Below are 23,066 nucleotides of genomic sequence, written 5' to 3' on the forward strand. Positions count from 1 at the left end.
AGGAAAGAAGGTGTGATGTGATTTCATAAATACTCATATAGGCCAAATGCGAGCTGAAGGGTACGGGGCACAAAATTTAAAAAGGAAGTACAATGTGAAGCCACAGATATAAATTTCTTTAAAAATTTCTCTCAATGAATTTATTTAAAATTTCTGAACATTGCATTTGACTCAAGTAAAGGAAATATCTGTAAATAATAAACATTGGATTTCTTTTCAGACTCATGTCTTTACATCTGTAGTATAACAAGTGATCAAATATTGCTCAAATTCTTTATCACATTCTTACAAATGAAATTGTATTAGTCAGCTACTCTGCAGGTCCATCTCTTTTGCAAACATGTAACTCTTACATGCCATTCACAAACTTTCCTTTACTTTAATTGAAACAGAGGAGGGAAGTGTTTTGCAGTTCACGAACTGAATAAAAGAAACTGAACTTAACCCAAAAAGAAGTACAGTACAAAGGCATTTATAAGCACAAAAGGGAAAAAAGTGCACATAACAAATTGCAAACATTATACTACATAATCAGATATCATCAGAACGTCCAAAATAATTAACAATTATAACAAATACTAGTAAGCAAAATACTGCAGTATTTGAAAGCATGCAGGAAGACTGAAAAGCAACTGGTGTTACCAAAGAACTGAACATTAATCTTTCTACTTCTGTCAGTGCCAAAGAAAAACAAGAAATCTTTGTATCTTGCTTCCCTTTCATTTTTTCTCTATAGGGAAGTTATTCACTGTTACAAAACCTGTATCTTTCACTACTTGCACAGAAATAAGGACAAGAGTATAAACAAACACTAAAAGACATACTAGAATAATAAATCAGATGCATATATACATTAGGGCTGAGAAAAGGCTTCATTAATTACTTTGAACATGTATAGCTCAGTTTGAATACCTGAAATCTTTATTACTGATGAAGTTTTGACAGGGCAGTCACCAATGCTTATCACACACAGAGAGTACTTAACACATAATGAGACACCATCTTAGTCTACATATTCATGTCCTGTACACATGACTTTAGCCCTCCTCCCTTCTCTTACTCCCCCCACACCTAGGGTTTTCCAGAAATGTTTAATCCACTTATGTCTAACTATGCTTATGAAATTCCTTTTCCTCCTTTTATTCACAGACTCTTAGAATATTCGTTGTTGTAGCTATTACATAAAACCTAATATTGGTTATGAAATCATCACGGTTTTACACTCATTTAATGGCGTGTTACTCAACGTATTGTATCTCTGGACAACAATTGTTGTTATAATCTAATTTCAAAATCTGATAGTCAAAGAAGCTGAATGCATTTACTGCCTGACTAATAAAAAATTTTCAACTGTGTGCTCTTTTGAAAAGAAAAGCATATCAATATATCAGATTTGGTCACCTTACTTTTGTATTATACTGATTTCCAGAAACAAAGCAGTATATTTATCAACTTTAAGGGTGTCGAACCTCACATTTTCAAACTGGGCATTTTCCATGTGTTGTTTCTCTCCACCAAATACCAAATGTCCTTACCCAATCGTTCCACTTAGATGTGTCTACCTAGTAGAAGCAAAAAGATCAGTCCCTCCTGCTCTTCTTCTGTTTCAAACACTCAGTACAAAAATCAGTAAGACCTGGTTTAAATGATGCTACAAGAACTAACAACATTTGCTGATAGTATTGCTGATGTCAAGTAACTCAGTTATTGCCAAACTGTATAAAACTGCAAATGTGTAACAATAGGTTCTGGATATTGACTTTTAAAAGTGTTATATTTCCCAGGTTTAGTTTTGGTTTTTAGGGAACTTTAACAAGGGGAGAGGACTTGTACTTTCGATACATAGAATACCAGACATTGAAACTGAGTTTTTACAATCAAAACATTTATTTACATTCAGCATGGAAGTAGAGCCATAATGGCAGTACAATACATACATACATACCTCACATATACTACACATTATAATTTTACAAATAAACATATAAAACAACAGCAACTTTCTTCACAACTTCGTTTACCTCAAACAACACAAAGAAGGAAAAATCTTCCATCTGAGATTCCACACATTATGTCTTCACTTACAGGTGCTTTATGACAAGAGCTCTTATACATAAATGGAAGTGCATTTATCAGATACGGCATTTTAATGTTACACATCACATATTATCTTTCCCTTTGTAACATCAACATAGAGATGTGACTTTTAAACTGTTTGGTGAACGTGTAACTTCTCTGTGATGCCAATTCTGAAATCCATGACTAAAATCTAAATTAACAGCACATTTTCTGCATAATAAACCTTGAATGAAGATCACTGTCATCAGTAAGCTCTAGCACATGAAAACTATTACTAATTGAAACAATATAACCTGCTTTATTCTGTTTTCAGAGAATTCTACAAAAAATCTTTATACTTTTATTTTAAATATTTTCAGTGGAATAAATTATGAATGAGAAGATGAGCTTAAGCAGCTGTTACTCAGTCAGAAACTTAAAAGGTGTTTGTTTGCTTGAGTAATACACTTCCAAATATTTTCTTGAACTCCAGTCTTTTACAAGTTCACTACAAATACACACAGAAATATAGACAACAGGTTACTCCGACAAAAATATACCCTCTATCACATCTACAAATTCTAAGTATATGTGTACATACTGTGCAGCCATTCTATAAGCACAAATGAGCATGCTAGCATAAATGCACGCATTTGCTTACATATATACCTTCACAGAGAAACTGCTTCAAACTAGCAAACTTTGTGGAAACTTAGTAAGAAAAGCAAATAAAATTTGTCTCGAAATTGCATATATTTAAAAATGAAAAACATCATCTGCATTTCCTCATTAAAAACATTTATTGCATGTCGCTGTGGAGTTCACCATCCTCAATGCAAGTGAACTAGAACATTCTGCTAGGTCAGAGATGATAGGTCTCTCTTGCCAACTTCATACAATGATAGGTCACTTGGGCTACACATAAAGGTGATGATCCAGTATTCTTACAGAAACAAATTATTTAAATGACAAATTTAATGTATATTACAACACACCGCAGTTATAGGCATTTTCACATGCCTCTATGTACATTCTAATGTGATTCATTAGAACATACGTCAAGTTACTTCAAATACAAATCAAGCTTTGCAGAGGGCTCTTCCTACTTTTGGAAGTTCCACTCCAAAGTAAAGTGTATAAACAGTGGTTTGACTGTATGTACACACTAGTACTTACTGATAATAGCCTCTTTGAGCCACCATTTATTTCATACTTACAACATTCCATCTCTTAAAATGGAGTATTCCATTTTTTTTTTTCATTACTTGATTTCCACAAGCCATGTGTTCACATGATAGATATATTCTGCTATAATTTCCACATACCAAGCAATCATACCCCTATAGACTTCTTATCCTCTGCCACCCACAATGTACTGAAATACCTTGTCATATGATCAAATAGCTGTATAAGTTCATCAAATCATATGCGTTTCATATTTCCATTTAATTTATAGAAGTTAAACATGGCTTTTATTTCAATAGATCGGAGCAAAGTTCTAATACGCAAGATATACAGGTTCTATTCAGCACCTTTAATGTTAGAATTTTTATAATGACTGTTGCTCATCTTTTGCAGAACTCTTAATACCATCACAACTCTAATCCCTAGTAACTTCAAAGCAGAATGTTTAAAATGGGAATTCAATCTCTAAAATAACCCAAAAAGCTTTGGTGTGCTCTGGAATAGCATTTTTATTTTGAAAATATAAAATGCCACATATTCACAATTTACAGAGCCAATTTCAACTTTTACTCATATGCACCTCCCCCCTTGCCCCCCCCCCTTTCCCACACTCTCTCTCCCCCCCCCCCCCCCCCCCCCCACACACACACACACACACACACAGAGACAGAGAGATAGAGCGCTGAAATGCATTTTTAACAGATACTGATCACCACTGATGGAGAAAATAAATCAGTATTTCAGTGACAGTAAAGAAGTTGAACAGCATTACTCTATGCAGATGAATAATATATACAATGATACTCTACACTAATTTCAACTACACAACATATACAGAGATATCAAGATATCTGGACAAATCTCTGACACTACATGCAATCTCAACTGTTAAATCTAGAAAATTCTACATTCTATTAATGCATGACACTTTATGACTAGCAAACAAGTGTGACATACTGTCATAAACTGTTTGCAAGTTGCACACTTATTACATTGTAGAAAAAGATAAATGAAAACCAAACAAACACAGTAGTAGTTTCATTCTATAGTTTAAAGCCTTGTGCAAATTCTTATTTTCTTGACAAATAAAAAAAGTAAGAATGACTGCATTTACAGTCTTTAACCTAAATTTAGTGCCTTTATACTCTGTCAGAACCTGTCTGCAAAGGAATCTTCTGAACCAAAAATCCTTCATAGAAAATGCAAAAGAATTTATAGGAATGAAGTGGTTCTTTCAAATTTTACCTGGAAAGCAGGCACATTTAAAAATGGAGTATCATCCATACTACTACCCCAGATCACACAAGAAACAGATTGACCAAGCACTTGCTCTGGCAGGCAGTCCTTGTCAGTGAACAGCCACCAGGCAACGACAGCATCACACCATTACTGGTGGCAACAACAACTAGATGACATTTCATTCGGTGAAATTTGGGGCAACTTTGCCAGACCGCAAACAGTGGTAACAGATAACGTACAACTTCGATATTGAGATAGAATTATTTTGCCTGCTGTTTTTGACAAAGCAAGCAAAATGGAGTAGGAAAGTGAGTATGTAGGTGTGTGAATTTTTACATAATCATGAAAGGCATCGGGAAGTTCATGTGAACCTGATTTGTGCTCCAGCCTTCTTTAGCATTATCCCAAAACCTTGCACATTGATACCTTTTGCTGGTTCCTCATTATACTTGTGGAGGAAATTTAAATGCAGAACATTAATAACTGATGATAACCATAAAGTAGTTTACACACAAATTAGCAGAAGAATACTGTCTGTGATGCTAGTGAAAAAGTGGAGAGAGTGCAAGCCTTCTTTGATGCTTCACTATAAGACCGACAACTAACTGAACAAGAGCAAACATCAGCGAATGCATACCAAATGTGACCAAATGTTTTCTCATGCTTGTCAATCGTTTGGACCAGAGAGTATTATTCTCGTTCTCTGAAACCAGGCTTCAGTGTGCAATTAATTAGTGTTCTCTGCCATTCCTTTCCATTACTCACTGTGCATTTCAAGAGCATTTACATGGTAGTGAATGGAAGGAAACACAACAGGACAAGAATTTCATCAGATAAACACTTGCAAACACTGAGATTATAAATTCGCTAATAAATTGTTTCTCGGTGTGAAAAAGCTAAGCAAGAAAGGAAGACAACATTAAAGACAGGTTATGAAGCAAATAATGTCACATAGAATAAGAGATTAGAAATCACGTGTTTTTGAATGTTTTCAAAAAGTCATAGGCATGGTGGACAGCAAGTGAACTCTGAAGCAAACATGTTGTTTGTTCACACACGCCTACCGTTTGCACATGAGAGAATGCAATCTGCATCAATGTTCATTTGACTAGTGTTATCCATGCTTAAAATATCCTTGCAGTAAACACAACATTTCAAGAATGTAGGGACTGATATGTAATATAGAACTGTCTCTTGAATGTGCACTATATCGTGCATGGCTCTGAAAATCGAAGAATTTAAATTAGTCCAGCTAAGCTTGAAAATAAAGAGCTCTGTTTGCAAATACTTGATGAAAGATTTCTTTTAATGAATCTAACACTATATGAGCTACTAGAGTTATTAATGGACTCTAAATATATATTTTGCATTTTTGTCAGAGACAGTTATTGTTACAAGCAATGCCAGATTGCTGGGTATGGATCCAGAAAAGTAGCACAACAGACTCCTGTGTGATGCTCATTTTTAAGACAAATCATTCATGAACACCAGGTAACAACAGCTTACGCAAACAGCAGTTCCTCTATTCTAAAATTTACATCTGATACTGGTTCTTCAGCAATATGTGAGGGACCCACGGACAAGACCACCATCACCTGAACTGAAAGTGAGTACACCATGAAGAACACTCAGTGCAGCTAGTCACCTTATGGCAGAAACCAATAGAACACCACAAAAGTGTGAAGCATTTTCAGAAATCACAGAAATGCCTGCAAGACAATTAAAAGAAAATTCTTTATGGTGTGATCATGATGATGATGACGATGATACTCCTCCAAAAAAGCAAATAGTGAAACAAAAAATTAATAATATGAACTGATCTTTAAAAAACAAATCTTCCTACTTGTCAAAAATTAAAGGGATGATTAGTGCACTTTAGAAGCTCATATAATATTAATCCACGTGTTTAGCAGTTTTCATTATTCTAGGGCACTGGGGGTTGACACGCAATGCAAGAGCAAACAAGTGTCATTGGTCCTTGGCTGAAAAAAAAATCTCTCTAATGTTAGTTTACAAATCTTCAATGTATAATTTTTCTTCAAAAACTGGGCATCATTTTACCTGGGCAGTCTACAATTAGACAATGGAATGGTGCCACAAAATTTCTACCAGGATTTAACGAAAGCCTTTTTAATCAACTTAGCAAGAAATCTGAGGCACAAATCTGTTTAGAAAGAGCAGGTGTAATGTCTTTTGACAAGATGTCAATAATGTGGCATCTGGAATACCCAAACGATCCAGATTTAGTAGGCGGTCTGGAGGATTTAGGTGATACGGGAAGGAAATCCCTTACACAAATTATGCACTTGTTTTTATGATTAGAGGTAACTACAGTAACTAGAAACTGCCTGTTTCATACTTTTAGTCTAATTCAGGAGTAAAACATGCAGATTTATTGGGACTCTAACAGGAGCAAATTATCTTATAGCAAAATGCAAACCTGGAATGAAAACTGGTCATTTATGGTCAGGGAGCTTTCAGCTGAAGCATTTCCAGGCATTTACAGGTTATACCAGAAAAACTGTATTTCAGTGTGAATAGACAGTGAGTGTTTGCTATTTAGGATGTTCCATGTTTATTCAAAAGCATACAAAACAATCTGCTCAGTGGCAACTTCACTTTCAACAATGCTCTTTTTTCGTTTGAAGATGTCAGGCTGACATACAATACTGACAAAAAAACAAACAAACAAACGGATACAGTTAAAATTCACTGACAGTCATTTACAACCTGATTCATTTCAGAAAATGACTGTGAAAATGGCAGATCAAGTACTCAGCCATACTGTTGCTGCAGCTGTCAGGACACGTAGAGCAACTAAGGCAAAGCAGATTGATACAGCTCAAAACACAAAACATATGAACAATTTATTTGACATTTTGAATAGCAGGACAGCATTTCCCTCTCATCCATTTAGATGTGTTTTATCAGAACAATACCCAGTAGTCATGGTAACAATAGGAAAGGCAAAAGAATTTTTAAGTACTGTAAATAAAAATGAGAAAATTGTTACATTCCATTCATTTAATTTATTTATCTGTTCCACATATAATTGTAAAAAGTATCCTTACAGTAGAAACAAATTTCATTTGTGGAACTATGGGAGCTAATCTGCAATCTTCAGCTACAGTCGGCTATGGGGCGAACGCAATCGGCGTGCGGCACTCTCGCCTTCTGCTAATCACCAACAATGAACAAACCCAACCTCAGATACTTCACTGAAGAAAAAGCACTGCCAATTCCATGACATACATTGGTCAATGAGCATTGTCGTGATGTGTGTGACAATCACTGACTGACAGAAAAACTATTTCTGCTGTTGCATGTTCCGCCGTGGACAGTCAATTTGTTTCTCCTCTGATCTGGGCTACTACCATCCACATTGTTGGCAGGCATTTCCCAACTCATTCTTCTTCTTTTATTACAGTGTGTAAAAATTACTTTATTTAACAGAATCATCATAACTTAATCCTCAGTGTTTCATATGAAGGTTTTCACTAAATGACCTGTCCGCGTTTCATCTGTTATTTGCACTTTTTATGACAGGTAAATATTTCGAAAAATCATTTTCTCCACATGGTTTAAATCACTTCTTTTTTTTCCCCAACACAACTGTAAAGTACAGGTCATTTCAGCTGTTGCACAAGAAAACGATTTTCCAGCAGGTACTAAAATAGTAAGTACTGCAATTTATGTAACACAGTATTGATGAAACTGTACAATTGTTTTATGTACAAGGAACTCTTCTTTAGTTTAAATACCATGAAGATCAAAAATAAGTGAACAATAATTTATTTCAAAATGTGACCAGGCAGGGTGCACTTATATGAAATAACATTTGTTCATTCTGTTATACGAAATAACATGGGTTCATTCTTTCTGCATTATCAGTAAGTCTACATGGACACTAACATAAAATGTTGGGCATCATCCATCTTTAACAGATCTCTTACAGCATGCATCCATACAGGTATTCATGGCCTTTTTCTCTTCTCAACATACTGGCAACTACAATGTAAAGCACGACTAGATACATTCATAGACTCGGTACTTGGGAAATGGAATTTTCAAAAAAATTGTAAGTAACTTGAATTTAATTTACCTTACTCCAATGGCAACCAGTTCTGAATATGAATTATTCGTTCCTTCATTATAACACAACTGAAGTAAACACAAGGATCAGAAAGCCAGGGTGCAGGCCAAGAATAATTTGAGACCATCTCCAAGGTGACACACTTTAGGATACATAGTAAGATGTTACGGGGGAAGGAATAAATAAATTCAATGTGACTGAAAAATGTGAGCTTTTAAATTTCAGTTCTGTCTGTTACAGGGAACATGGTTTAAGCAATCTCAGCAATTACAGGGCCTGTAGGGGTATTCAACAAGTCTTTTTAGGCAGAATATAAGTGGAAATAATTGTTTAACTGATATTCCCACAATTCCGTTAAATAATTCTTCCAACTTTAAAAATAAACAGCTAATTTACAATTTCAAGGACTGTTAGGATATGTGATAGTTTAAAATGAGCTGCTGTGATATTTTACACTGAATCAAAATAGCTGAGAATAATATGCAGATATTCTAGTTCTGAACATAAGAAAACAATAAATTGTAAATACAACACACACACACACACACACACACACACACACACACACACACACACACACACTGTTGTCTTTCAACATTGCCAGCTGACTGTGTGTGTGTGTGTGTGTGTGTGTGTGTGTGTGTGTGTGTGTCATTTCCTCCTAAATTATTTACATTCTGCCAAAACTTTCCTAAACACATCTACAGAATTAATAATTCATGTCATAACAAAAAACCACCTTCAAAGGAGAACCCTATAACTACATACGAATTTTAACTGTGACTAGTAAAAGTCAGTGACATTAAGCTTATGACATGTTCTTCAGTATCAGACTATGATAAAGTACCCACAACACATCAGAGCAGCACATTGCGAGGCTACTTCAAATACTTTAAAGGACACTTATATAACTAAATATCCTAATTTTATAACACAGCATGCACACTAACAGAGAAATTATAAGCAAATGTTGCAATTTCCTATTCACTGACAACACAATAAAAATCAGCAGTTTCACCTAGTGCTGATACTGCTTTTTCCCCACTGATTTTCACTTCTTGGGGGACCACAGTCATGGGGAACTTTTGAAACAAGTTTCCACTAGTTGACGGTAAATTTCTATTCAGCAATTTCACACAACAATAATTTCGGCTTTATACCCAATCTCAGGTGTAAGCTGAAACATCATAAACAGTCGGACATGCCTAAATGACACATCATTGTCGAAGTAAGATATATCTTGTCCCAGATGTCGTATGTACTCATATCTTGTCCCAGATGTCGTATGTACTCATATCTTGTAATATGATAACTGGTTTAAAAGACCAAATATATGTTATTTCAATGATGACATGTCATTTAGGCATGCTGGACATTTTATGACATTTCAGCTTGCACTTGAAAACACACACACACACACACACACACACACACACACACACACACACAATAAACTGTATATATGTCCCTAGCAAGCACATTGATTCTTTAATGGATGAATATTATACCATATACTTCAGATATGTCGCAAAATTGTTTTTTATTTCCACATAACTTCTCGAGGGAAAAAATGCAGTATGGCACAGAATATTGCAAACCTCCGAGCAATATGGAAACACACAACATTCTCATATGGGCATATATTAGTACTGCCTTTCATCACAGGGCTGACACATCACAAGCATCTATTCATATTCACTATCACACACACATATTCCTTAAGACTATTCAAGTTCAGACCATTACAATTATGATCTGAGCATAATTTTGAATGAGCACATAGAAGCTGAGAAATCAGCATTCAAGAAAGACAAAAAAATTAAAAAACCTTCATCAGCTGTACCACAAATAAAATATCACTTTTTTAACAGAATGTTTGAGACCTTGGTAAGTTGACAATCCAGGTGTTGGAAAAGCATGTTGAGAATCACAGACGTCACGGAGCTAGCATATTATACGCAGCTCATTCCTGAAAAGAGATAGCTATGAAGTTCTGTGTTCTTGTACACTTACTTCCTGGATTAATTTGTTACCACACAATACAAAAATTGCAAATTTTTATCTGGTAATTACAAAAAATTCATTCACAAAAATTACACAATTTTCTCGAAACATTCAAGAGCACTATTTACTCAGATATAAACTGTGCCAGTAAAACATGCTCAAAGTAGCACATGTATGTAAGATGAATAACATTATGCACAAAACAATTTAATACAAAGTGTTCCACATTTTAAAAACACTGTGAAAGATGTACATCATACTAAATTACTGTGACACCTATGCCCAACATATGGCTAGTTTCATGCTATCACTGCCCATTTCCTCCAAAAGAAACAGCTGCATAAATGCACACACATATAGCAACAATGAATTTAAATAAGCAACATCCATAACAAAGCAAATTAATGTCTGAAAAGTAATTGCAAACATGCTGAATGGCAAGTGAATCTACTGTAAAGAATAAGATCTTGAGATGTAAGTGCTGCAGAGTAGTGTCGGTTGCCAAAAAGTACAGAATTATCAGATATCTTCACATTATCCTTCAAAAGAAATATTTCTGCAGATCGTCAATATAATATGTGGTATAGTAAAATCAAAAATTGACAAAATAATTGGTAATTATTCAACTCTGAATGTTCTACCTTCTGCATAGTGGTTAGCTTTAAAAACATTAATTATTGCTGTCCTTGTTGCACTACAGATTTCTCTCTCTCTCTTTTTCTAATACAGAAAAAAAACCTCCCCCCCTCTCCCCCCTTCTCTCTCTCTCTCTCTCTCTCTCTCTCTCTTTCGCATTCACAATTATGTGGAGTACAAACAAAAGGATGTGATGTAGATATAAACTGAACATTAACCATTACCAAGATATTCACAGAAAACCAGCAGTTTCCATTGAAAGTTGTCGATGCACATTATGCAGAACAGCATAATGCCTCTGATAAAATTATATCAACTAGTTAATTAGGTGTTCCAGTATAACAAACAAGGACTTTTAGAATGGGGCAATTGTGATGTTTCAAAGATTTTTGTTTCCAAATTAACTCTTAATGACAGGTTTGAGGTTTGTATTGGTGGCCATGGTGTACTGTTATTAAGTCAGTTACAAGAAAAACATTTGTATTTTTGCAAGAATGGGTGAGTGAAGGGTTTCATAATAAGTATAGAAACAATAAAAAATGTTTCTGTAAAGGAAAATATCAGCAGTTTCACACCACTACATCCCAAGAAACTTAAAGAGTTGTAAATGAGGCTATTGCATTGTTTATGGTGATAGCAACAGTTTTTAAGATTAATAAATCACAGTCATTTCACCATCTACTGCAAATCTGGTCAATGAAGAGTGTGAATAGATTTGTGCACTTATCTCTCACTTCACGTGTGGCTTAGTATTTTTACGTTTGATCCCCGGTCAATGCTAGGATTTTTATCCTCATGCTTGATCCTCGGTCAATGCTAGGATTTTTATCCTTCATTTATCACCTATTCCACATCTAGAAATGTTTGTCGATGTGAAAAATTCCGAGTTGCACTGTGGTTTGAAATCCATGTTAAACTGTTGGTCCCCCTATAACTGGCTGGGTGAGTCAGTTTAAAGATCAAAGGAAGGCAATGGCATCCCTCCTCCAACAGGACCATGCCTAGTGAAGCATTGTGGAGTTCAAAACAATCATCAGATTGATGACTGCTTTACTTATGAAAATAAATCACTACTCACCAAACAAAAAGAGTGTTGAGCAACAATCAGGCACATAAAGAAGAAAAATTCTTCAGCAGTTGGACAATATACTCCTCTAAATCATGCTCTCTCTCTCTCTCTCGACACACACACACACACACACACACACACACACACACACACACACACACACACACACACACACACACAGAGAGAGAGAGAGTCACTCACTTTTTGTCTTCTAACATTGCCAGCTGACTGTGTGTGTGTGTGTGTGTGTGTGTGTGTGTGTGTGTGTGTGTGTGTGTGTGTGGGTGGGTGTGTGTGTGTAGGAGGAGGACTTCGGGACTTTGAAAAGTATGCTATCTATGAGCTTGCCCATTGCTTGGAGAGTAGTGATCTATCACTTACACATCAATACGCATCAGCCCCTTTCTATAAGTAAAATGACCACATAAAAAGTTCCAGCACTAGATATTGCCATCTGTTCTCTCTGCTAGTTTATCTGCATCCCAATTTCACCAATTGTTTCAGTAATAGGTTCATAAGCGTGTTTCAGTAATAGGTTAATAAGCACATCTCTTTTGCCTAACATGGTAGTTATCTACCTCGTCTTTTCATCAAACTGAAGCAAACAGCTGTCTGTGATGCAAATTAATTGAACTAAGGCAAAAAATACCTTACCAGCAAAAATCGATCTCAATATAACTACCAGCAAAAATCGATCTCAATATAACCTATTACTGCAATGACACACTACAAATAAACCCATTAATGCTGCATTTTATGGAGCTATTATAAGACAGTAAATGCACACTCAACAATGTAACATAATACCAATGACAGAATTAGGTCATAATGCATGCAGCAACTATCACCCAGATAACATCAGAGCAACCCGCACGTGTAAAATTTTATCTATACTGCAAGTAAACTGCAGTGTATGCAACAGTTATCATGAAGTACAATCAGTGAAATGTTATCTTGGTACAGTTATGTTTAGACATATACAGAGAAATCTGTGCAACCCTTGGTTAAACAAATTACTGCTACCTACTGGAGTGCTTAGAGAAGCTATAATACACTACACATTGTGCAATTACGCCATTAGAAATGACTTTTGCAGTAATAATTTCCAATAACAAATAATTTATGAACACAGGGGAGAAAATTTTACAATTAAAAGCCACCCATTAAATTATAAACAGGAGAAAAATAAATAACTGACTGACATTCACATGGGTAAATAACTATAAAATCACATTCTACAAACAGGAACAATTCACTTCAAGGGGTAAAAATAATTTTATAAGTACGAGTCAGAAAGCTCATAATCAGATGGGTTGACTATTGTACTCCGAGTATACGAAATGCCTTTGCCAAAAGAAGAGACAGATGCGCGCTCGCTAGTACGAATATCTGTGATAATCAGAGTATCTCTACTGGCTTTCAGACCTGTAGGAGGGGCGTCATCCACATGCTGTTGGGGCTGCTGCTGTGCACGATGTTCTGGCTGACTTTGCTGCTGCTGGTGGTGAGAAGAGCTCTGTTGTGCCAAACTGACTCCAGCTGCTGCTTTAGCTGCTTCTCGTTCTTGGAGGCGCAGCTTCAGCATTCTGATTTTCTCTTCTTTCTGCATAGGGGAAACATGTATCATTTGAAATCAATTGAAAGTATAATTATGACCGGTAACGGCCAAATCATGGAAAATGCTTTACATTTTTGCTTACAAGAACATCACCTTGTGCATCACAATCTCAATTATAATTGATGAAGTAAATCTAAAGATATATGATTCAAGAGTAAAGGCAACACCTCACCAACCAGTAGAGGTGTTGAGCCACTGAGAGGCACATAAATGAGACTGAACACTTTGTTGGCTTTCTGAAATATCCTTTTTTTGAGAAAGGGTATGGGAAACTCCCACTCCCACTCCCACTCCCACTCCCACTCCCACTCCCACTCCCACTCCCACTCCCACTCCCACTCCCCCCCCCCCCCCCCCCCCACACACACACACACACATACCTTTATGGGTACATTGTGTTTGCTGAACAATTTGTGCCTGGCACACTTTGTTCAGCTGGCACAATGCACCCTTACAAGTTTGCACGTATACTCTGGCTCGAAATAAGACATGTCCAAAAATTCGTAAATTTTTCAGTCTCGTTCATGTACTGTTGATGACTCACCACCCTTAGTATTCACCGAGTTGTTGCCTTTAGTCTTAAATTATTTATACTCTATCAGAATTTTATGCTACCACATTTAAACATGAAGACAGCTTTTTATTTGAATTTAATATCTAGTGGTCGGTGACTGGAACTCGATAGTAGGAAAAGGAAGAGAAGGAAACGTAGTAGGTGAATATGGAATGGGAGTAAGGAAGGAAAGAGGAAGCCGCCTGGTAGAATTTTGCACAGAGCATAACTTAATCATAGCTAACACTTGGTTCAAGAATCATAAGAGAAGGTTGTATACATGGAAGAAGCCTGGAGATACTGGAAGGTCTCAGATAGATTATATAATGGTAAGACAGAGATACAGGAACCAGGTTTTAAATTGTAAGACATTTCCAGAGGCAGATGTGGACTCTGGCCACAATCTATTGGTTATGAACTGCAGATTAAAACTGAAGAAACTGCAAAAAGGTAGGAATTTGAGAAATTTGGAATTTGGATAAACTGAAAGAACCAGAGGTTGTAGAGAGCTTCAGGGAGAGCATTAGGGAACGATTGACAAGAATGGGGGAAAGAAATACAGTAGAAGAAGAATGGGAAGCTTTGAGAGACAAAATAGTGAAGGCAGCAGAGGATCAAGTAGGTAAAACGACGAGGACTAATAGAAATCCTTGGGTAACAGAAGAGATATTGAATTTAATTGATGAAAGGAGAAAATATAAAAATGCAGTAAATGAAGCAGGCAAAAAGGAATACAAACATCTCAAAAATGAGATCGACAGGAAGTGCAAAATGGCTAAGCAGGGATGGCTAGAGGACAAATGTACGGATGTAGAGGCACATATCACTAGGGGTAAGATAGATACTGCCTACAGGGAAATTAAAGAGACCTTTGGAGAAAAGAGAACCACTTGCATGAATATCAAGAGCTCAGATGGAAACCCAGTTCTCAGCAAAGAAGGGAAAGCAGAAAGGTGGAAGGAGTATATAGAGGGTCTATACAAGGACGATGTTCTTGAGGACAATATTATAGAAATGGAAGAGAATGTAGATGAAGAAGAAATAGGAGATCCGATACTGCGTGAAGAGTTTGACAGAGCACTGAAAGACCTAAGTCAAAACAAGGACCCGGAAGTAGACAACATTCCATTAGAACTACTGACAGCCTTGGGAGAGACAGGCCTAACAAAACTCTATCATCTAGTGAGTAAGATGTATGAGACAGGCGAAATACCCTCAGACTTCAAGAAGTATATAATAATTCTAATCCCAAAGAAAGCAGGTGTTGACAGATGTGAAAATTACCGAACTATCAGTTTAATAAGCCACAGCTGCAAAATACTAACGCGAATTAATTACAGACGAATGGAAAAACTGGTAGAAGCCAACCTCGGGGAAGATCAGTTTGGATTCCATAGAAATCTTGGAACATGTGAGGCAATACTGACCCTACGACTTATCTTAGAAAATAGATTAAGGAAAGGCAAACCTACGTTTCTAGCATTTGTAGACTTAGAGAAAGCTTTTGACAATGTTGGCTGGAATACTCTCTTTCAAATTCTGAAGGTGGCAGGGGTAAAATACAGGGAGCGAAAGGCTATTTACAATTTGTACAGAAACCAGATGGCAGTTATAAGAGTCGAGGGACATGAAAGGGAAGCAGTGGTTGGGAAGGGAGTGAGACAGGGTTGTAGCCTATCCCCGATGTTATTCAATCTGTATATTGAGCAAGCAGTAAAGGAAACAAAAGAAAAAGTCCGCGTAGGAATTAAAATCCTTGGAGAAGAAATAAAAACTTTGAGGTTCACCGATGACATTGTAATTCTGTCAGAGACAGCAAAGGACTTGGAAGAGCAGTTGAACGGAATGGAAAGTGTCTTCAAAGGAGCATATAAGATGAACATCAACAAAAGCAAAACGAGGATAATAGAATGTAGTCGAATTAAGTCGGGTGATGCTGAGGGAATTAGATTAGGAAATGAGACACTTAAAGTAGTAAAGGAGTTTTGCTATTTGGGGAGCAAAATAACTGATGATGGTCAAAGTAGAGAGGATATAAAATGTAGACTGTCAATGGCAAGGAAAGCATTTCTGAAGAAGAGAAATTTGTTAACATCGAGTATAGATTTTAGTGTGAGGAAGTCGTTTCTGAAAGTATTTGTATGGAGTGTAGCCATGTATGGAAGTGAAACATGGACGATAAATAGTTTGGACAAGAAGAGAATAGAAGTTTTCAAAATCTGGTGCTACAGAAGAATGCTGAAAATTAGATGGTTAGATCACATAACTAATGAGGAGGTATTGAATAGAATTGAAGAGAAGAGAAATTTGTGGCACAACTTGACTAGAAGAAGGGATCGGTTGGTAGGGCATATTCTGAGGCATCAAGGGATCACCAATTTAGTATTGGAGGGCAGCGTGGAGGGTAAAAATCGTAGAGGGAGACCAAAAGATGAATACACTAAACAGATTCAGAAGGATGTAGGTTGCAGTAGGTACTGGGAGATGAAGAAGCTTGCACAGGATAGAGTAGAATGGAGAGCTGCATCAAACCAGTATCTGGACTGAAGACCACAACAGCAACAACATCTAGTGGTCATCAGGACAACTGAAATGGTTCTTTGTTTTCTCCATGACAGTGGTTTTTATTCTCAGATATAACATTTTAAACTGCTTTCAGGATGGGGTGGGATGGCTGGGGTTAGGGGCATCTCCTGCCACATGCTTGGTCAGCGGGAACCGGAACCCTGGACCCTGTCTCCTTTGCCTGCTGACTCTGTCACTGCTCCTTTTCTCTGTGTTAATTGGTTTTACATGGTTGGCCTCCTTTTCTGCCACACCCTGTTTTTTTCTTTCTTTTTTTCCCTTATAGGAGTAGCTCTCTGTTGATTTGTGGGTGCAGCCCTCCTCTTTAATGCTTTCCCAATGATGGATCAGATATGGGGCAGCTGTGGGAGGGCCTGCCCTCTTTGCATGGAGATCTCAGGGGGACACTCATAAGCGGCCATAATTATTTCTCTCATTGTGTTTCATTATTAATCATTCAACTTACCTCCATTAAATTTTAACCCTTTCCCTTTTAATTTTCTGGAGCACTTGAATAGAAGGAATTGTTTACTCTGTAGCTGTCTTCGCCCTTAATCAGGCTAGTGGGGATCAGATGCTGGTGGGGTTTTCTCTCATCATAGCTGAGCCCTAAGAGGGACCACTTGTCTGCTCTAACCTACAAACGAATTCAATCCATATTCTTTTACTTCTCTGCAAATAGTTTCTTCAGCTCTGGCATCAGCATTTCCTTCAGAGCCTCGCTTTTACCACTCCTACATACTTTCTGCATCTGAACATATTCCTAGTGGACAGCATCTGTATGAACGAACACTTGACTGAGGGCCTGATGACCTTGCTGTTTAGTCGCTTACCCCTAGCCAACCAACCACTCGTATATTTGTTCGTCTCCTCCTCCCGCTGTTTCATCCATCTCATCCCACCCTCCCCTCTCTCAGTACCCATACCCTCTTTGCCCCATCTCTCTGCTCGGCCATGCCTATCTGCACGTATATCCCTGAAACACATTCCAACATTACCCAGTCATGCAGGCCAGACAAAATGTCAGGTGTTAGCAATTTTTTTCACCCCTGTCCCTACCCAACAACCAACAAGAAAGCGAGTTATTACTGTGTTGTCATCCAGTTCTGAGCTATTTTTAAAATTTCAAGTCTCTAACTCATCAAGAAGTTCGTTTAACATCAATTGCAAAATTTTAACTGAATAGACAGACAGATAAGAAAGTGATGTATAGAGTACATTTTCTGATGGAGGATAGGAGGTAGGAGCATGTCTGGAATAAAGCACTTATCTAAAGCCACTGAATTGACTGATTTTTCGTGTTACTTGTCACAGTTTAAGGACCCAAGTTCAAAGGTCAAAACAAAATCGTGCACTAATACACCAAACAAACAATTTGTTAGTAATGCAATCTGGTTTTTTTCTGTGAACACTGTATAAGAAACATGCACCATTTAACATAACCCCTATGAACTGGCAAGAACAAAATTCCAACAGCATTCTAGCATTTATATATTCATAACATAGCATTTATGTATATATAAATTTCAATATTATGAATGAATCACCATAAATTTATCAGACTTATGTTGTCCAATGTAAAAGTGATAAAAAATAAGTAACTGTTCACACCAGTTCAATCAGATTACTACCAAGCAGTCCTTAATGCCGTGTCATAAAATCCAAAATGCATTGCATATGTTCTTGGGTATTATCTGTCAGCATGTTCCAATACATGTCAAAAACTCAACAGTACTTGCTTTTTAAGTACTGGTTCATATATATTCATTGGTGACATACAAGAAGGAAAGGTCAGTATCTGCTATGAGGAGGGAAAAATGTTTCATAATTGTCAAAACCAATGTTGAATGCTATCTTAACAGGATAATACACAGATTGTTTAAATCTTCAGGATCTGTGGCTTCCCTGTGGCAGCAGCTGCTGAGCATATCCCAACAACAAACGTAGGAGGGTGCTGCCAATATTCATTAATAATCAAATATGCACACTCATACCTTCAGCATACTACAGCCTCAGTATTAAAAGAGAAACACCAGTACATACAGTCCTGAATCTCCAGGTATTCTTCACAGCATGGCAGATCTCACTTTTTACCAGCCTCACAAATTAACTTGATGTGTTACTGATTGGACAGTTACACAGTATAACAACTTGACAAAGGGACTATCATGAACAGTCAGTAACAGCGAACTATATAAAATGAGTTTGACATGCAGCCACCCAGCAACATACTAAATATATGTTAGATACACTTTCACACAATATGTAGGCTATTATTGCAGTTATTACTAGAGACAGAAAATTTCGAGAAAATGATACATGAAATTAGCAGTTTTTAGTGAAATAATGCAAAATTGGCAGTTTTTATGAGATACTGCAAAATTTTTAATTCTGCTGTACAAAAATTTTATAAGTGTGAAGGTGGCAGTTTACTAATACTAGTAACTGATAGTTATTGAATGTTAAAACTGCATTTCGACTTCTAATCTCCTCAAAGGTGAGTTTCACACATAATCTTAAACTGACAGTTCATCCCATGTAATGAGCTTTGATCTGATGACAAAAATGGTACCAAAATTAGCAAATCAACACAAAATTTGAAACAACACCAAATTTGGAAAAATGAACAACAACTAATCTGGTAAGAAGTAACACCGAGTCTGGTGAAAAAGATACTGAATTTGGCAAAAAATAACTTAGAACTTGGCAAAAAATAGTTCCAAATGAAAAAAAAACCTAATTTGGCTATAAATTACAATGATTTTTTCCTGCCCCTAGTTATTACTAACTATCAGAAACATTGAATTTGCACCAGCAATGTGCTTGTATAAATCTAAAACTTTAATTGTGTATCTGATGAGTAACACTTGGTAGAAAATTCATAGTTTTCTGCTTATTCCTTCAATGTATTGCAATTTTTACAATAATACACTTCATGAAGCAAACCTCTGAGCCAAACAGGGATAAAGAGAAAAGAGGCAAGAAAGGTACAGTTATATCACTGAGTCATTCTGAGTTTTGCCAATGACCTCAGTGAGTTTAATCTTGTAACTTCTGTTGAGAATGATAACGTTAGGGTGTATTTGGGTTTGCTGATACATGGAAAACAGTTTTGTCACACTCTCTTGCAAGAGAAGGCACAAAAATGTGGATTTAGACACATTCCCGCACCCTTTTAGGTGCACAAAATATGTCATTTGGCTTTGAAATCAATAATATGTACGTTTGACATTATTAGATATAGTGAATGAGAAAAGAGAAAGAGGGGAATAAAATATTTATTTTCCTCCGTGAAGTCATAGCTTTATTTCGCCATCTTGTTTGCACCCATATCTGAGGTAAGATTTTTACCACTCGGAGGCAAGGTGGTTTACAGTACACATCAAGAACTAAGGGTGTATATGAGTGACATACTGTTATAAAAATGATGTCCTATAAATTCAAATGATTAATTTATACATTTGTTCCAAATACCTATTGTAGCGTCACAGGCCATTATATAGAACATAGAAAATCACACTCAGTGTTTAACTTAGCTAACAAAATATTTCAGAAGATTTCTTAATGTGTAAGATAGGCACAAAGACTAGACAGCCAACTATGTGGGAAATGGGGGAAATTGTGTGCAGAGACAGAGTAAGCCACGGAAGCTGTATACGTGGTGAGTGGTACGAGTGTTAAAACATCGAAACCTGCTGTGATGTGGGACCGCTTTCTCCCTGCTGGTGATTTGTCAGAGATGAGCTCGGTCCATAGAACAGTGCCATGGATGACAACGTATGGCAGGCTTCTTCTCTGTGCAGAGGCATGAAATGGTGTTGATTTGGATCTTGAGTGATGATCTGTCACATACACAACATTATCTACTCTGGTGATTATGATATTAACCTGGTGCTCAGTAAGATGTTAATGTGAAATGCTTATGATGAATATATAAGAAAAAAACTGACGTCTGAGTATCTGTTGACTTGGTGATCTCAGTTGGAGAACAGCTCCACACACAACTTCCAGGTGAACAAGAATGATTAGCACAGCAGACCGGAACTGACTAGCGGGACTCGTCTACTACTGCAAACAGTGACTGAATTATTTAAGGAAATCAGTATCTAAAACATCAGAAGGGACAGTGTATGCACTTGCACGTACTACATACATAAGTACGAGGGGCTTTCAATAAGTAATTTTTTTTCCTGAAAGCAGATTGGCTTTATTCAAGATTCCAGTACACCATATTATTCCCCACTCTTTCGGCCCCTATTTTCTAACATAATCTCCGTTCAATGCAACATCCTTACACCACCTTACTGAGACGGTTTATATGCCCCCACGGTACCACTCTACTGGTTGATGCCAGACCCAACATCTTGCTGTATCATCAGTAAACTACCCATCATCCACACAACACACAAGCAATTCTGCACAGACGGTCCTTCACTGCTATTTATGGTCTTCTGCTAGGTGGCAAGGAACCTAGTGAGCACACAACTTTGAGTGCCCCAACTGGTGGGTGAATATGCCTGCACTACCAACAAAGATGTGCAGTTGTGCAGTGAGGTGTTCGATTGTGACCCGTCGATCACCTCGAATGAGAGTGCTCTCAAATTGCAACACTGGAGGAGTCACAGCTGTGTGCAGCTGGCTGGCACACGGAAGATCAGACAGGTTTGCGTGATCTTGCTGTGACGATGACAGATGCCTTGCCAGACAACTCCCGTGCTTTCGTTCAGTGCCAGGGCTCCGTAGACATCGTGTGAGTGCATATCTGCACATGAAATGCTCTGGTTTCTCATCAAATGAAACTTGATGACAGCTCTCCGCTTGGAACGCATCTCCGTTACAGACGCCACTTTGAAAGCTACATATAGATAGCACTGCCACCGATTAGAACTTCGTGAAACTATATGGGCTGAAGCAGGAATATTCCAGAATGTCCTACAACAAATTCCACTTTTTTTCACTGAAATGGGCTGAGAAAAAACAAAAATGTATTGCATTGCTTACTGAACACCCCTCATACGAGCATCAGTCGAGCTACCACAACACCACACTATTATGTCCCACACATCTGTCGAACTTGGATTTAAGTAATCCCCAGAGCATCAAATCAGAGAATAGAACAGTACACAACAAAATTACAATTTAACTGTTTAATAACAATAATAATGTACTGTGTAAATGACAGTGAAAACATACAAAGAAAACTTGTGGGCGAGGAGCTTCATATAAGCGAGACAGAAAGTGAAAAGGCCCTTTTGTCAAAAAGTTTAGACTTTGAGTTACTGTAATTTTTACTTTCAGCATTAAACTCTGAACAATCTGTAAAAAAATATATATCTATCTCTAAATCTGAGTTATGATAGGATGAATATTTGTGATGGAAATAAGGTGCTTTGAGATAATGTGTTTTAAAGTTTCACTTTATTACCACTGTTTAATTGGGCATATTTAAGAAATAAGTTCTGCATATATAATACCCTTAAGATGTCCTTCGTCAAATGGTACAGAGTTTTTTTTTTTTTAAGTTAACATTACATATTATGTAGTGAACCCCTTTAGACCTACAGCACACTACAGTATACATAAATTTAAAACCAAGTAAATTGGTCTCAAATTTAGAGAAATTAGTGCACCATGTGCTGCTTTCTTCTGGCAAAGTTTTGGTACTTTTATTCTATGTTATGGCCAAATGTTAATTGGCAACATCTGTAAGAATTTATAACTCTAATATAAAACGGGACTACTTGTCTTGTTTGCCATTACTGTAATCACAAAATTCTTTTATGCGAAACTACTCTGAGCTCCTTAAATGCTTCTAAAATTTAAGATATGCTATTTTGTGAAGCATTGTATACATAGCTGTAAGATTTTGAAAACAGGCCTCGTCAGACCAATGTCATTTTGCCATCATGACAAGAGATCTATTTTTAGAGGACTGACATAGAGTTCTTTTAAAGATACTATTGACTCCTGTTGGATTTAAACAATTTTCAAAATGATATGAACATGTACACAATGAAGTGAATTACTATAACACACAAAAAAGCAA

At 36.8% G+C, this 23,066-nt stretch overlaps 1 protein-coding gene across 1 annotated transcript in view; it reads right to left on the bottom strand.

Annotated features, from left to right (window-relative positions):
• Positions 1-9,368: 9,368 nt before the first annotated feature.
• The window catches only part of LOC124721311 (gamma-aminobutyric acid type B receptor subunit 1), a 118,127-nt gene continuing 104,429 nt past the window's right edge, over positions 9,369-23,066 (bottom strand). Inside the window, exons 16-17 of the mRNA XM_047246224.1 lie at positions 13,710-13,887; positions 9,369-10,544 (exon numbers count right to left, since the gene is read on the bottom strand). Coding sequence (XP_047102180.1) covers positions 10,528-10,544; positions 13,710-13,887 — 195 coding nt within the window. The 3' untranslated portion in view covers positions 9,369-10,527. The remainder of the gene's footprint in view (positions 10,545-13,709; positions 13,888-23,066) is intronic.

This window comes from Schistocerca piceifrons, chromosome X (assembly GCF_021461385.2).
Source record: "Schistocerca piceifrons isolate TAMUIC-IGC-003096 chromosome X, iqSchPice1.1, whole genome shotgun sequence".
Lineage (NCBI taxonomy): Eukaryota > Metazoa > Arthropoda > Insecta > Orthoptera > Acrididae > Schistocerca > Schistocerca piceifrons.